Source organism: Podarcis muralis, chromosome 2 (genome assembly GCF_964188315.1).
Source record: "Podarcis muralis chromosome 2, rPodMur119.hap1.1, whole genome shotgun sequence".
Classification (NCBI taxonomy): Eukaryota; Metazoa; Chordata; class Lepidosauria; order Squamata; family Lacertidae; genus Podarcis; species Podarcis muralis.
In genome coordinates this window covers 53,525,359-53,542,492 of record NC_135656.1, presented here as the reverse complement: position 1 = coordinate 53,542,492, position 17,134 = coordinate 53,525,359, and the positions used below count along the sequence as shown (strand labels likewise).

At 41.0% G+C, this 17,134-nt stretch overlaps 2 protein-coding genes across 8 annotated transcripts in view; one reads left to right on the top strand and one right to left on the bottom strand.

Moving 5' to 3' along the window:
- Positions 1-8,552, top strand: part of TCERG1 (transcription elongation regulator 1) — a 36,442-nt gene extending 27,890 nt beyond the window's left edge. For 5 of the 7 annotated variants that reach the window (XM_028717902.2, XM_028717901.2, XM_028717899.2 and 2 more), the window contains 6 exons: positions 2,135-2,299; positions 2,562-2,744; positions 4,275-4,454; positions 5,297-5,380; positions 5,544-5,644; positions 7,394-8,552. In XM_028717902.2, the coding sequence (XP_028573735.2) occupies positions 2,135-2,299; positions 2,562-2,744; positions 4,275-4,454; positions 5,297-5,380; positions 5,544-5,644; positions 7,394-7,595 (915 nt within the window). In that variant the 3' untranslated portion in view covers positions 7,596-8,552. Of the gene's footprint in view, positions 1-2,134; positions 2,300-2,561; positions 2,745-4,274; positions 4,455-5,296; positions 5,381-5,543; positions 5,645-7,034; positions 7,199-7,393 lie in introns of all 7 variants that reach the window. The other 2 variants (XM_028717906.2, XM_028717900.2) reach the window with 2 other exon arrangements.
- Positions 8,553-10,236: 1,684 nt separating this feature from the next.
- Positions 10,237-13,267, bottom strand: GPR151 (G protein-coupled receptor 151). The gene has a single exon (XM_028717907.2). It carries the CDS (start codon positions 13,265-13,267, stop codon positions 12,032-12,034), a length of 1,236 nt encoding a protein of 411 aa, XP_028573740.2. The 3' UTR covers positions 10,237-12,031.
- Positions 13,268-17,134: the final 3,867 nt, after the last annotated feature.

The window sequence follows — 17,134 nt, the reverse complement described above, 5'->3', positions numbered from 1 at the left end:
GGAGAGAAAAAATGCTCTACACAGTGTTGTGCAGCCTTTTCATGATTTTATTTGCCTTTGGACTTAAAAAAATTCATTGTCCTTGCATAATACTGTGCCAAGAACCAAACATAAGTGTTGAGGGAGAGCTACAGACTATTAGCATTATTTTTATGTAGTAATTAATAATTGAAGGAAGCTAGAATGCAAGTTTTAATTGGCTGGTAAGGCATAAGGCATCAAGCTGCACTGTTAATCATACTTAAGTCATTGGGATTTGGTGTCCTATAATGCATTAACTGCATTGGGGTTGCAGGTAACACGCTCTGCATGCATTACTTGGGGATGCGGGGTGGGAGTTGAGATTTATAATATAGCCTGTCTTACAATGGAATAATATCTGTTCTAGAGCTAAAATAACTATGATCTCTCTAATCTCAGAAAGAAGCTGTGAATGCTCTTAAAGCGATAAACTTGGCCCCTTGGCAGGGCTTAGCCATTTAGAAAGATAACTGGTAAAAGGTTTCTTAATGGTCAGAGGCCTGATTACGGGTGAGCATAAGTTGTTTGTGTGAAGCATCTTCCCATGTGATTGCAGCAATTGTACTCTTACTATCTAGCAGCCATGCATGGGGCCGAGGTGCTGGTGGCAGTGCTAGAATAACTGGGAGGGAACAAGGTCAGGAGAGCTCTGGTTGGCAGTGCATCTGTGAAGCTGCCACCAACCTGGAGTTGCTCCAGCCTTGCCACCTCTCTGTGCAGCAGCACCACCTGGAGGACACTCCACTTCTCCCACATACATGCACAAACCACTGTTGATGCTTTCTCAACTCCTGAAAAGGTGGGTTTTCACTGCCACAACAACATGAGAAGTTGATTCATCCAAACAGATTATGATGTGCTACTGTGCCTTGTAGTTACGTGATTTTACCCGTCCAGGTGACAGTACCAAAGGCTCTGCAATGACATCCCTGTCATACATAAAATTAAGAAAATTCCAGAATTTCCAAGGGAAGCCAACAGAAAAAAATAACTTGGGAGAGAGGGGGAAGGAAGAAGAGAAAAATAATGCTTATGTTTTGCTGCACTTGTTTATATGGCAGGGAGAATTGTTTCATGAAACATTTCATTGTAGACTGAATTCTACTATTATGATTTATGCTTACATTTAGCCGGATAACTGTGTTTGGACAACTTCTCACTATTTTGTATGAAACTTAATTGTTCATACCAAGTTTTGAAATCATTATCCATTGCTAGCTGCTACCAATGGTGTCCTTGGAACATTAACGTGCCCATTTTTAGGCTCACATATAAATATTGATACTTTATTCTATGATTCTATTCCTTAATTCAGTGAGTTGGTACTTAAAAGTGCAATGAGAAATCTAAGGGTGTAGCCCACCAAGCATTGCTTCTGTGAACCAACAATCTTCAGTGGATTATACCATGGCTAGAATCCAAAAGTACAGTATACACACGTGTTCTAGAGCTCTGGACTACTTATCAAAGCAGGCTCTCGTTATAAGTGGGGTGGACTTAGACTGCATGCACACACTTCCTTAAGGTGGAAGGATTGCACAAATGAACACATATGTCCTACGGTGCACATTACACATTTGGGTTTCCCTGCCATGCATGTAGAGGGCAGTTTCAGTAAATATGAGGACTAGTCCCATATTTACATTCTGGGTTTCCTGTGCAGTTTCTGCAGGAGCAATACCAGTTGTGCATATAATGCACACTCTTTAAGTGGAAGAGCAGATTAGAGCTGCTGTAGTGGGAACTTCTCAAGCAAGCCCTAATTATTGAGATGGTTCTCTTCGACATGTGTAAGCACCCTCTTTAGGTAATGTCCTAAGACTCTCATGACTGTGCAGTAGCCTTAAAGGAATTAGTCACATTGCATTTTGAAGGCTTCTGTATTATGTTTTAATATATAATCAAATCTCTCTTTCAAAATGGCAGTGGGTTAAATTTAAAGTTTAATATTCTAATGGAATCATCTAGTTTTGAATCTATTAAATTAAAATAGTTTTTGCTGTACGGTGAGTCTGCTTCTTTTTATTTCTAAATTACACTGCAAGCATTCAGAAGTCTAAGTGACTTCTTTTGTTCCCTTTTTCTTCCTTTTGTCTTATGTTTTGAAATACAGATCAAAATGGACTTCTTTGAACTGTTATCTAATCACCACTTGGACAGTCAGTCTCGCTGGAGCAAAGTGAAGGACAAAGTAGAGACTGACCCTCGTTACAAAGCTGTGGATAGCTCTTCACAAAGGGAGGATCTTTTTAAGCAGTACATTGAAAAAATAGCCAAAGTACGTGTGTTACTAATGAAGCTGCTTCCATGTTCGTAGTATTTCAGTGATGAAGCAGTTGACAATAGACCTTGAAACTATAGTTAACAAATATTCTTAAAAAAAATTAATGGAAACCTTACACTAGCAGCAGCAGTTTAATGGATTTTTAACTAGCTGCATTAATTTGCTTTATCAGTTGCTTTTTTCTTGAGTTCATTTTGTGTTCAAATTCGTAGCTAGTCTAAGCAGAATGTAATGTGTATTTTGGCTTCCATTTCAGAATGTGGACTCTGAAAAAGAAAAAGAACTGGAAAGACAGGCTCGCATTGAAGCAAGTTTGCGTGAACGAGAGAGAGAAGTTCAGAAAGCTCGCTCTGAACAGACAAAGGAGATTGATAGAGAACGAGAGCAGCACAAACGAGAAGAGGCCATCCAGAATTTCAAAGCTCTCCTGTCTGATATGGTGAGGTTCCTGTGTGTTGAAATTAACAAGGTCAGGTATGCACTTGTGTATAGAGAACACATTAAATTGTTTCCTGTTGATTTTAACCCCATAAGAGACTGATGTGAGTATAGATGCCTTCCCTAAAGTCCTATGATTTCAGAAGAGCTAAATTATCCATCTTTCCTTTCCCCCTTTTTTCCATTGGCCAGTGTAATAATTGGGTGGTATTCAACTAGGTTTTGCTTAGCTACTCAAAGACATTAATGAACATGACTGGGGCTCCATCTCCATTTTACAGTCATGACTCTCCCCCCCCCCCACTTTAAACAGTCATGGCTTCCCCCCCAAAATTCTGAGAACTGCAGTTTGTTAAGGATGTTGAGAGTCAATAGGAGACCCCTAGTCCCCTCACAGAGCTACAGTTTCCAGAATTCCCTGGGAAGACGGTTTGACTGTTAAATCACTTGTAGAATTCTTCCAAGAAATAGCAAACGGTAGCAAAAGTCAGGAAGCATGATAAGGAAAGGGAGTGTTGCATAGCAAAAAACCAATCCTGCTTCCCTCACAATGAATAATAATAACAAAGAGAATGTGACATTGATGGTCTGTAACATATGGAAAATACATGGAGATACTTTAGACCACAATGATATCTTAATTTCTCTTTGCTTTGAAGTAATTTGGGGCTGTATGTATGTTTGTACATTTTGTATAATGGGGGGTGGGTCACTGTTCCCCCTGTATCTACCTAGATAACCAGTCAGTATTTTTAAATCAAGGACTCCAGCTCATTTGTTCAAAGTAATGTGTGATATCCACTGCTAGTTATACTCTGCTGAAATCAGGGGGATTCAGTAACTTAAGCCCTTCTATATTTGAGGCAGTTGCTGATGACCCAAATGGGTTGGGTATTATTCCTCATCATGTGACGGAGGCAGGAGAGCAAAGAACTCTGGGAGGCAGGCACAGTCTCCTCATTTTTTTCTCTCCTGCCCGATGGATCAGATCGTTTTCCCCCGGCTCTCACTGATCTTTCTTTAAGCTAAGTTCTTCTACTTTCAAATACTCTTTTTTACTTTACTTTTTTCTTTTTTGTGTGTGGGGCTACTCTTGAGTATGACTTAGTTGGATAATGCTCAATGTTTCCATGAAACTCGCAGGTATAAGTATTGTCTTCAGCATAGCCAAAATCCATACTTCTTATTTGGGGGGGGGGGGCACCCACATAGCAAAATAGACCACCTTGGGAAGATTTTTACATTAATGCAGACATATTTCTCCCTCTTTGGTAGATGTATTTATACCAAAGTAATGGAGAATTACTTTGACACTTGACACATATTTTTACGACCCGGTCTAGTTGTGACTGTAATTGGTTTTAAACTGTTTTTAATGCTGTATTTTAATATTCCTGTAACCCATCCAGGGACTTTCTAGCGAAGGGCAAGTAATAAATGGAGCAATAATAGTAATAATGCAATTAACTAAAGTTTTTGAAGTATATATTTTAACAAGCTGTATAGTGATTGAAATTATTCCTTCCATTAGGTGCGATCTTCAGATGTGTCATGGTCCGATACTAGAAGGACACTTCGGAAAGATCATCGGTGGGAATCTGGTTCCCTCCTGGAAAGAGAAGAGAAGGAAAAACTATTTAACGAACACATTGAGGCACTTACAAAGAAAAAGAAAGAGCATTTTCGGCAACTTCTAGATGAAACTTCATCAGTAAGCAGATGCTCTGCAATTTTTCTTGGGTTTTTCAAACATAGTTTTATGTGTGTTTTATATCTTACTACAAAATATTATTGAGAATAAATTGGTATTTTCTACTGTCGTTTCATTTTCCACTGACTTCTGCCTAGCAAATCTTAGAACTAAATGTGTATTTGCTGAATTAAAAAGTAGTCTGTTCAAGCCCACTATTATGTTGTGCCCCTGTTTCTAGATCTGAGCTATGTTGAGCGGGTGGAGAGAGATTTGCAAACGTTTATCTGATTCCTTTTGACAAAGTCTGATGGTTGGTAGCAGATCTTAGATACATATGAAAATGTTTATTGGTGGGGCAGGGAATAGGTTTAATCCTACATGAATAAATGTTAACAATTTAGGAGCATGTATTGATTTATAGTCTACCAAGTTAAACATCTCACTATTTAAATGACTTCAGTTTCTCAACTTATTTTATTTTGCAAATCTTGTTTAAAAGTAGCATTGAGTTCAAAAGTGAAAACAGTGTAACAAAAGACCAAAACTGTCAGTCAGCACCTTTATATCTCCTTCCCCTCACTTAACATTTGAGCACAATTAAAGGGCATCCCACTTTCTGTGTTGTGCAGTAGTAGTATAGGCTGTTCGTGAGAGAGTGAATCCTTCCCCCTGGACATCTGCTGAATAGAAGGTCTTTTGCTTCTTTGCAGCAGCCTCTTCTACTTTTGGGTGATTTTCTCTGATTATGGTTATCACATGTTAAGTCAGAGACCATCCTTTGAAAAAATTGCAGCTTAGTATATTGCATGTTTGAATTTCTTACCCCAGCCTGTAATATTTCTATTTTTCTATTTCAAAAGATTACCTTAACGTCAACATGGAAAGAAGTAAAGAAAATAATTAAAGAAGATCCCAGGTGTATTAAATTCTCCTCCAGTGACAGGGTAAGAAGCCTTACAGTGGTCATTCTAGAGTACCCATGTGATGTTAAAACCAACAGCAATTTCCTCCCTCATATATTTTGTTCAGCAGCCCCTAACAGACATTAGGAGATCTATGTTGTAATGGAGATGCAATGTCCAAATTTGCTTCTTTCTTTTCATGCAGAAAAAGCAAAGAGAGTTTGAAGAGTACATCAGAGACAAATATATTACAGCCAAAGCGGATTTCAGAACACTTTTGAAAGAGACCAAATTTATAACATACAGGTGTGTATTTAAAAGCAACACAGAGGTGGTTCTTCAACCTTTTAATATTTATGTCGAATATCTGGTTAGCTTTAGCAGTTTTTTAAACAGGGAAAAAATGGATTGCCATCAGTTCTTTCCATGAATTTGAAAGTATTCTAAATCATGGATTTGGATTTCTGGGATGATGCTGTTCAAATTGAGTATCTGTGCCAAGCTAATTTTTATGTACACAAATATTTAGAGATGTATATTTTATAAAATATGTGGCCTGCTCTAGAAAACCCTAGTTCTGAATTTTTACTTAGCAGTGTGAACAGATTGGGTTGGATACAGAGCTGTTCGTCCACTCCCATAAGGGTTGTTTCTGACCTAGCAGAAGAGTGTTGCATGAAGAAAGTTGCCCCAAGTCCAGAAGAGTTCCTCTCGTTTTGTGCAAGCTCTTCCTCAAAACCATTTTGTGATCCACAATGTTTATATACTACAACCTGTATTATCATCATTCACTATTTGTTACAGTGTAGCACAACTCCTTCTACATTGTGCTGCTGCATTATGAAGAGTTGCTGAGCTCAGTTAGCCTCTGCCAACCTGGTGTCTTCCAGATGTTTAGGACTACTGCTCTCATCAGCCCCAGCCAACAGCCATGCTCACAGCATCCTACCAGCACGTTGGCTGGAGCTGCGGCAAGTTGTCATCCAAATCATTTGGAGGGTATCAGGTTGGCAAAGGCTACTCTAGCCCCTATGGGAGAGCTGATGAGAAAGCACTCTTTCTGCTCCAAGCCACTGATTGTTTAGTTAACAGCAGTCCCCTTACCCATGGATAATTCTATCCATTTACTAAGGATAACTTGACCCCAGTAGGTTGCGTACTTTTCTTTTTAGTTAGTCCTTTTGCAAAGTATCTATTTAACAATTTACATTGTTTATATACCACCTGTATGCTAAAGTGTTCAGTGCAGTTTCAGAAATGTTAACTATTAAAACAAAAAAGTTGCAAACTAACAAAATAGCAGTTTTGCCTTCAGCTGTTAGTGATCTCTGCTGATCCCTACTTGAGGAGCTTAGCTTTGTAGGCTGGGATTCTCTTATTCCTTTCCTTCTTGGTTCTTTAAGTAGCCCCAGGAAGATGAAGAAAGGAGTGGCAACAACAGTTATTGTAGGCCAGTGGTGCTTTATTCAAAAACTGATGGCATGAGCTCCCCACTCAGGCTTATTCTCTTATACTTGATCATTGCTATTGTTGTCATTGAAATAAAGCACTGTCTCAAATGAATGTAAATAATCATATTTATCTCCGGTTGGTCTGGAGTACAACTGGGATATTGGCATCCATTTTCTACAGGTGTTCTTCAACTGCAGTGTTTAATTTGAAATGTGCTCATTTTTCTTATTTTACATTTTTATAGTTTAATTAGTGCTGATTTTAAAAGGTACTGGCAGCCCTTGAGACTGAAGTCTTCTGTTTACCTGCAGAACAGATACAGCACAGGCAGTGGCAGTGCAAGATTTTTTACATTCACACATCCCTGCCATTTTGCCTCACCCCTGACCTGAAGGGGCAACCTTATAGGTGAGAGGATAGCCCAGTCTCTGTGTCCTTTTGAGCATTTGGCCTACCTGATTGCAATGTCAAGAGAGATTGATTTTGGTGGGTGGAATTGTTACTGGGACACCTGTCCACTAGCATCTTCACCAAGATTCCAGTTCATTTTTGCGGTGCACCCAGTCATCCAATGGTAATGATGACCCTTACACTTAATTGCAGATCCAAAAAGCTGATCCAGGAATCTGACCAGCACCTGAAGGATATCGAAAAGATATTACAGAATGACAAACGTTATCTGGTACTTGACTGTGTGCCAGAGGAGAGACGCAAACTCATTGTGTCCTATGTAGATGACTTAGATCGCAGAGGTCCCCCGCCTCCTCCCACAGCTTCAGAGCCTACAAGACGAACAACAAAATAATTGTGACATACTCTTGAACAAGAATATCTGTTAAGTCAAGAAGATTGCATGAGCCATCTGTCAGGTTTAATCGTATACATTACCATGAACCTATTGCAAAAACCATCCAAGGAGCAGAGAGAAAAGCAACATTTGTGAACATAAAGCAGTCTCTATGCAGAGAGAACATTTGCATTATCGATGCTTTTTCTCTTTGTCGCATGACTGACAAATATTCTAACCATGCAGCTATTTCCAGTGATTTTTAGGTCCTAGAACAATGCGATATCTGTGTACAAGGTGTGAATGTTGGTAGCATTTTGAAGCGTTCTTGGCAGCGTTACATGTGAAAGCCTTGGGATGATTGATATTTGTGGTTTGAAGTTAAGAACGGCAAAAAATACTGCAGATATCCTAATGGGAGAGCCAAGGTCAGGCATTCTTATGATTAAACTATTGACTGCTGAAGACCGCAGTAAGATTATGTCCCTTCATGAACCTGAAAATATAGGGCCTAATTCTCTACTCATGCGTGGCCTATCCTGTATATAAATCAGGACTAACCCCATTAACGTCAGATCCAGCATGAGAGGAGAATGAGCCTTGCAGTGACCAAATTGAATAAACACCATTTGATCTTGTTCACAGGCCTGCTTTGATTCCCCCCTCTCCTTGTCCTCCCCAGTAGGCACAATCAAGTTGCTTTGCCCAGTAGTCGGTAATGTTTTTGCTGTAAATTGGAAATGCACAGGAAAAAGTGTGTTCCCCAGGATAGCACGGTTGTACAAATACACTTTTATTTACCATAAAGTGATCTCTACCAACTTCTGGATTAGAATATGAAGTTCCCTTCTGGGTATTTCTTGTAAACTATATTCCTGTTTTGAATGTTAAACTTGTGTTTCTAAAGTTTAATTTTGAAATGTTGGGATTGTTCAGTTTACGTATTTGAACGACAATAAACCAACCCTTTTTATATATGGATTGTACATGCTTAGTAAATGGCTCATTACATTTGGGCAGAGTGGAGGAGGGAGAATCTGAAACAAAGGAAATACCATATCCATGCCCCTAGCAGGGTATAAGATGGTGGCACATTTTTCTATTCCCTCCTCCCCTTTGCAGATAGATAGGTGTTTTTTTCTTCTTTCATTTCTAGGTTTTTTTGCGCAGTGGGAAGGAAAGTAAGTATATTACTTCCAAGGCTGGCATAATTTGATGGCAGATGTTGCTACACCCACAGTGGGAAGACTTATGAGGGCTAACATTCCTGGACTTCCACAGCAGTCATAGGATCACATCCTAAGTGTTTATTTGATGAGTCAGGCAATATGGAAATCATACAAATAGGCATGGGATTTTTTTGGAAAAATCACCTACACGTTTAAAGTAGTCAAAATGCCAGAGCATGGGCACCATAATGGGGGGGATTATTTTTTAATTTTTGAGGGATTATATCAAAGGATAGTGCTTGCTAAGAGTTTGTAGTGGATTCAGGGGATTCCCAAGCTAATATAAATTGCTTTAGAAGAATTCTGGGCTTGTCCAAGGTGAAGCAGTATGTATGAGATGCCTCAAGACAAGAATCCCACCCCCAAAGTTTGGTGATTTGAACGCCCAACAAATGCTGTAGAGAACATGTCTCTAAAGCTTACCTTATAACAAAAATGGCAGGGTGGTTTGAGAAAAAGGTAAAGCACCAAGAGAAATGGGAAAGCTCTTGTGATTGACAGGTCTAGCTTGAAATCTGAGGGAATGATTACTGTCCAACTAGATTTTACTGTCAAATTCCAGTGCTTTTGGGGGAGGGGTGTGGGAGTAAATAGCCTTAGTGCTGCATAAAATACTAACAGCATCTATATTTTGTTGAATTTCAAGGTAAAAATAAAGTATAGCTTTTATTTCTAAGTACCACAGAGCACTTTAGCCGCAAATGCTTCTTTTAAAAATGCATAAGTATGTGCACATTTCCTCATTAATGAAAGTAAAGCGAGTTCTGCAGGGCTGTTTTCTCTTTAGAGTTGCCGGATCATTTATGATACTCGCCATGAATGGAAAATTATGGTGATGTCATAGGTTGTATATGCATTTACAAACACCCTTCGCCTCCTATTGCTTGCAGACCATTTCAATGAAAGAACTCGGATCAACATATGACTGGTGGAATATTTCTCCTGTATAATTCCAGAGACATCCTACAGATGCAAAGTATTATACTAGTATTCCTTTTCAGTATTATAGTACATTTTAATTTTTTGTCTATTTCTACGGTGCTGGTAAGGTACGCAATATAAACCATGTCTTTGGTAAAGACTTGTCTTTATAAACTTGCCTGCTGAGGAGGGGGAAAAACAAAAAAAACACAGCTTGCTTTTGTGGTTGCATCAAATATAGTTACTACCTCAATAAGGTGAGCCTGGTGCAGCAGGAGCAATCTGCACACCCAACGTCTTATTGCACAAACAGTAGCCAATGCAGTTGCAATCAAACTAAGTGTAGTGATGAAAGATACAATGCTCTGTACACAACCAAGTGAAAAAACATGCACTTATGGATACCCAAACGACTTGGAAGTTTATTGAAACTGGCATGTTTAACCACACATAATCTAAGTAGTTCTTCGGGTTGGCAATTTTTTTACAAGCAAAAATACAGTAGCACGTGATCCAAGAGCTGCATCTCAGGATATTTTGCAATGTCACAGAAGCACAACTCGTTATTTGGCAAAACGCAGTGTTGCTGTTCCAGGTTTTGATCCAGTGGAATAATCTGCTAATGTAAAAGGGGGAGGTGATTTCTGCCACTTCCCACTCAGCCTGCTTTGCCACCTAACACTTTTCTGGAGGATATGCCAACTTCCTGAACAGACTTGCAGGAGGCCGCTGGAGGAAAGGGGAAGCAGTGAAAATTCTTTTTCGTTGTATGGTAAAAGACCCTCTCCCCTGGATCAACATCTGTTCTGCTAGCAGAAAAGGCAGCACTGGATTTCATCCACAATATACATTGTTACTCCCCAATGTCCTCAGTTCTATTAATGCAGCCTAAGGCAAACACATTGAATCTCACAGTGTAGTAGCCACTAGAGGCAACAGAAATGTCTTTGGCCAGCCCTGTTAACAGTTCTATGCATTTAAAATGTTTCCAGGAACAGTTGTTGTGTCTCTGTTCGTTTCAGAGGGATGTGTACCAATTAAAATGTCATCAATACATCGGAATCGAATAGCTGCAAGATCTGAACTGTAACTTTAATCCCCTGAACTTTTTATGTATGTATGTACAGTCCCACCTTTAAGCACTCAGAAAACCTATAAGGATGAATAGCACCTGCGTTTTAAAAGCTAGTTTGCTGGAGTCAGTTTTTCCTTTCATATACAAATGTGCTTCAGCAGTTGTGAACAGTATTGCTATGTGATGGATAATGCATGTTGCCTTGCACTGAAATAAGACTAATCCTGTCCTGCATATACAAAAATTGTATTTCCAGAACTGTGGATATGAGCCACACCTGATGATAGAACTCAATCAGTAACTCACTTGCTCTTTTCAAAAACAGTATTTTAAATGAGAGCGAGTGAGTCCTCATATGAAGATGAAACATGCAACTGTATCTACAATTGAGAGATAAAGTAATATATAAATGATGTAAGCTTTGGAAAAATATATATACTGGTTGCATAATAAGGTCCTGGTGCATTTGATGTAAGTGGCTCTTGTTCAAAACTTGCCTTGCTGCCAAATACAAATGTTATATTAATTGCTAAATGACTATACAGTGGAATGGAAGATTTCTACACACCTGGTTTGGAACACTATACTTAGACTATAAAGCTAATTTCTGTTATTCGTGTGAAGTGGCAAGCCCATTAAGAAGGCTGATCGGTTAGCAGAAAAACATGAGCCACATTTTCTTTGAGCATGTTTAATACATATTAAGTGTAATAATGAGAGAACCTGTCATGCATACTGCTTCATTAGTTAAAACCAAATTACACCTTTTGCTCTGCCTTTCTTTTTGAATTGGTCAAAACCTGTTCAAAGCCATAATTGTTCACCCCAAAGCGTGCCTACAAAACCTATATACAGAGTATGTATTATAAATAAGCACAAAGCCCTTCTGTTTTATAGTCATCTCATGCAATTTCAGCTCACTTCTTGATGCAAAACTACTTTGCAAATGTAACCAAATTACTATTTTTTCCTTCCTGAAATTTTAACTGAAATCACCACCTGAAAGTACAAGACATGCATTTTAAGTAAAATGAGAAATAAAAATCTCAGAGCAGAATAACTGGAATGATTAACTGACAGTTGCATTTGTTCATTACATTAATTCTGAAGACGTCGATAAGTCCCAAGCACACATGCAAAGGTGTAAAACTAAAGTAGTATACCCAGTTCAGCATTACTCCAAGTAAGCAACAAAATTATGATTATATATATATATCAGCTTTCTAACTTCAGTTCTGTTGATCACAACCTACTGTCTCTTGCCCTTCATGTTCCCAAGGAATAGGGTCATTGTCTTGAGCATCAGGGACTGCTTCCCTGTCGTGCCAGAATTGTTCAACATCTGGCAAAATGGGCATCTCCTTCTTGATTTCCATGCTTTCTGAGGTTTGAGGGACGGAGGGGGGCTCTTTTTCTTCATCAGGAGTCACTACCTCTGGAGAAGGAACAGAATCTGGGGCTTCCTCCGTGTTGTCAACCACTGTTTCCTCCTGATCTTCTGGGGCAGGCAGCGGTTTCTTCAGCGTAAGCCTTTTCCACAAGCCTTTGAAACCCTCCCTGAACTCTTCTGACATCAGTACAAAGATGAGAGGGTTGGCCGAAGAGATGGCAAACATCAGGACCTGGGTAGTGGCCATGAATCCTTGTGGGGGAGCAGGCCCACCCTTCTTCAGGTGCCAGACCCACAGCCAAGATATCCAGTCAGGAAGCCACATCACGGCAGAGGTGACAGTAACACTCAGAAGCATCATAGTCAGGCACCTGGATCTGATCTGGTTCCTCAGGTTCTGAGTCTTGGTCCCCCTCCGCTGGCATCTGCCATAAGCTCTCCAGAAATAAAAGAAAGCAAAAGTGAGGGGGGTGCAAAAGACCAGCAGGGGATAAAGCTTGACAAAGGCTGACATAAACTCGTGAGCATGGGCTGGAATGATCACGATGCACAAAGCAGAGCCTACCTCTGGCTCCCAGAGGCTGCTGAAGAACCACAAAGGCAGCGGGATTCCCAAGGCCAGCAGCCAAATCGCCAGCAGCACAACACAGATGGTGTGCCATTTGATGCTCACCTGCTTAGCCGGGTTATTTGCATACATGAAGCAAGTCTTGGCAACCACAGCGATGGTCAAGCTCTTGGCTGTCATGCAAGCGTGTCGGAACCAGTCGGAGGTTTTGCAAAGAAACCACCCCAGGTACCAGGCTCCTCTGGAGTAAGCCGCTGCCCTGAAGGGCACAACAAAGAGGACGAGAAGCAGGTCTGCCAGGCTGAGGTTGAGGATCAAGGAGTGGATCATGGACGGCTTCCCTTTCTTGGAGTTGTACAGTAGGATCCCAATGACACACACATTCCCTGCAAAGCCAGCCAGGCAGATCACCCCTAAGAAGGCTGGGATCACCACCTTCCACTCCTTGGAATCCAGGGGCTCATAGCCTCCTGCATAATGGATTGGTAAAGCCAGGGAACTGTTCATGGTGCTGAAGGCAGATTCTGTCCACCAAAGCCTCTGTTATTGTTGATGATGCACGCCAATGGGAGGTAAATCCTCCTTGCGCCGTTCTGTCTCCTTTAAGCCCTCTGTGGGTGAGGAAAATCTACCATTCTGTAAGTAATACAAAACCTCTGCGAAAAGCCTTGATACAGTACATGTGGTTCTAGCCAGACCCTCTCATTGCTATATACCTGCGACGGCTTTGATTGACAGTCCCCTGGTGGGAGCACGTAGCCTGCTGCTTATTAGCAAGTCTAATAACCAGTGTAGCAGCCCCATGGAGTAATTAAAGTGATTCTTCCATAAATGATGTAAAACTCAAAAATGCTGTGCCTGATTCCTTTTATTACTATTATTATTTTTACAAACGATAATGTGCAGCTAATCTCTGGACTTTTATTAGCGTAAACAGCAGGACTGAATGGTTTTCTGATTTCGATGCTAATTTGAACTTGGGCCATTGGCTAAAATAATTCTGCAATCATGCCAAAAATATGTAGAACTCAAAAAGCTCCACTCCAGGTGCTACAGGTGCAAACTTTATAGAAAATTGCCTTTGCAGTTCTGGGAGTTAATGGCAGGGTGGTGTCACTGCACAGACTCTCTTAATGATTTGATAAACATTTGACGTGGGTATATTCCATGCTCTTTTACTAGGGTATTTTAAAACTTAAATTTATATTATTTTAAGGAGAAGGGGAGGAAAAGAGATTTATTAATTAATTTATCATTATTATTTAAGAAGGGGGGGGAGGAATTGGGATTTAAAAAGTAAAAATATGAGTAAAAGGTGGTTGCAACAGCAGTGCAGTCCCTTAAAAAAGAAAATATTTGAAAATGGGGAGGAGGGAGAAACGTGTTTTGTTTTTGTTTTGTTTTTTAAATTGGAAAAAATGAAAAATACTGGGGGGGACGACCTAAAAAATAAAAATAGGGTTTTTTGGATGGTGATAAGCTGCGTTCTCTTTTCTTGCGGGGAGTCCTCCATTGTGCTGCTTCCCTCTGGGTCCCAGCCTCCTCTAGGCACGTTAGCCACTGTGGAGGTAGGCTTAGGTCAGGCCTGGGCTTGACTGCATGGTTTTTCGCGGCCTCGCTGGCCCTCCCAATGCTCTCCTACCTCTGTTCTCCCTTTGCGTTGGCGGCAGCAGCGACGACAGTAAGCTGGAGAGGTCGGGGCTCCTTTTTCTTTCCTTTTTTCTTCTTTTTCTGCTGGCTCCTTAGGCCTCCAGGCCCCAGAGCACCACCGGCTCGTGGGTGGGTGTTCTCAGCCTTGGCTCGATGAGGATCGCTGGGGGAGTGTTTGGCGGCTCCCCCGGTTGACCCGCTGGGTGCCCCCCAGTTCAACCCCGGTGATGGCGTTAGCGGCAGCAATCCTGGTGGCCCAGGAGCCTGCCAGGCGACGCAGTTAATGCTGGCTACCTTCAGAAGCTCTGCTGTGCCATGGCCCACGCCATATTGCCTCCATTTATATTATTTTAGATCATTTCACAGGATACAGATTTTTCTCCCTCCGCATCTTATCCTCAAAACCACCCAATGAGGCAGTTTCAGCTGAGAAACAGAACCTGGTGCACAGTCATCCATTGAGTTTCATGGCTGAGTTGGCATTTGAACCCTGGTCTCCCCAACTCCTAGTCAAACACACTAGCCACCACACTTTGCTAAGAATCAACATTTACTAAAGTTCAACAGAAATTTATCCTCCCGTAATTTAAGACCATTATATCTAGGCCTGTCTTCTGGGAAAGTTGAGAGCAAGTCCTTGCCTCTTCTATGTGACAGACTTCCTATTTGGAGAGTCCCACCTCAGTTTTCTTTCCTCCTGGCTGAACATGCCCATTTCCTTCAACTTTTCATCATAGGACTTGTTTTCCATACTGCTGACCACCTTTACTGCCCTCTTTGGAACGGTTTATATACTTCTTAAAGTGTGGCATCCAGAAGCACAGCTAAGTACAGGATGCCAACAAGTTAGTAGGATGTGCTTTTTACCATTTAATGATCGGTGAGGGTTAATGGGCCTTTGTATTTGATGCTACATCACTGTCCACAAATTTAGTGTCAGATATCCTAGAAATTATGATGGTTGAAAACCAAAACCTTAAATACAGTGGTACCTCTGGTTACGTACGGTACTTAATTCGTTCCGGAGGTCCGTTCTTAACCTGAAACTGTTCTTAACCTGAAGCACCACTTTAGCTAATGGGGCCTCCCACTGCTCCTGCACCGCCACCGTGCAATTTCTGTTCTCATCCTGAAGCAAAGTTCTTAACCCGAGGTACTATTTCTGGGTTAGCGGAGTCTCTAACCTGAAGTGTATGTAACCTGAAGTGTATGTAACCCAAAGCGTATGTAACCCGAGGTACCACTGTACTTGTCCTGTGTGGAGAACAAAGCCCAGTTGCTGTTGCTGCTATATTTGCCCTATTTAATATTCTCAGCCAGTTCAATCTTACTAAAAGCTTACATTGGGTGTCATGTAGAAAAACAAATGGGTAGAAAATGAAATGGACATGTGCGTAGCCACTATTTTAATAAGGCTGACCATGTTGCACTGCTTTTCTCACCTGTGTGAGTAAGCAGGAAGGAAAAGATTATTCTTTTTGCTTTCTGATCCAAGGAAGACAGTGAAGTGGGTTGTCTGCTTATTATTCACTCACTGTTCCCCAGCTGGTATTACAAATGGGCCACTTTTTAAAGTGACAAGGAGCATTATTCTCATTGCAGCACATTAGTGCATATATAATTCATTTCCTCTAAGAAAGCCTCAACAGCACTACCTGCTGCTCATTTTTTCTGTGCCATAGTTTGCATGATACTAAAGATGTGTAGGTGGTGGGAGTATCAGTGAGCTTGTGAGAACATGAATCATATTCCCAGGTGTCAACCTGGCTTGCTGATTTGTTGATTTAGCTACATTCTTCAAGAATGGTGCCAATGTGTTTATTCCTATTTCTCTCCTGCCACCAAAAACAAACACACCGCTCTGATTGCAGATGGTAGGTTTCTTTGTTTTTACAGTGAATGATTTTTTTTATGAGTAGCTACCGCCTCCGTCTGAGCCTAGCCATTTCCCCTTCCTACTTCTCTCTCCACACCTTGCCTCAATCTGCTTAGGAGGCTTGAGAGAATCCCTCAAAACAGATTGACAGATGTCGTCCCACTCCCACTATGACTTCCTTGGTTACATCGCAACAATGGAAACTTACTTCTCCAAACGCACAAGCTGAAAACCACACAAAATGCAATGAAATACTCTGCAGCAATATCCTCCTACAGGTATAACCACCAGCATGGATCCACTCACAAGTAATACTCTGCTGTGGTCCCCAGTATTTGCCCCAAACATGCTGTGTGGTGGTGCCGGGCCTGACCTAGTCTGCTGCAGACTTGGCCTGCCTTCCTCAGGCTTAGCAGTGCAATCATTATGGAATACTCCCATAAGGATTTGTGTCTATTTTGAAAGCTTCCATCTGTCAGGGTTAAGTGCATATGATACCAAAGGCTATTGCAATGCCATCTGAGCAAAAGAAGAGCAGGAGATAGCTACCACCTGCAAACATTAAGCTATCTTAGCACATGTAATATTTGAAGCATTAGTACTTTTCTTAACTGGCATGGCTGATCATGCAACTACATTGTTAGCCAAAATAGTGTCTGGCTGACATATGCAGTGTGCAGTTTGTTGGGTTGACAGCTGGGTATTGCTGTTTTTCACATTGGCAGCCTGTGTTCCAGTCTCTGTTCATCCTTATGAGACGTTGGTGGCCTTTGCCATATCACTGGCTCCAGCCACATACAGCAAGTATACTCATTCGCATTGACAGCTACATCCAGACAATTCCATAG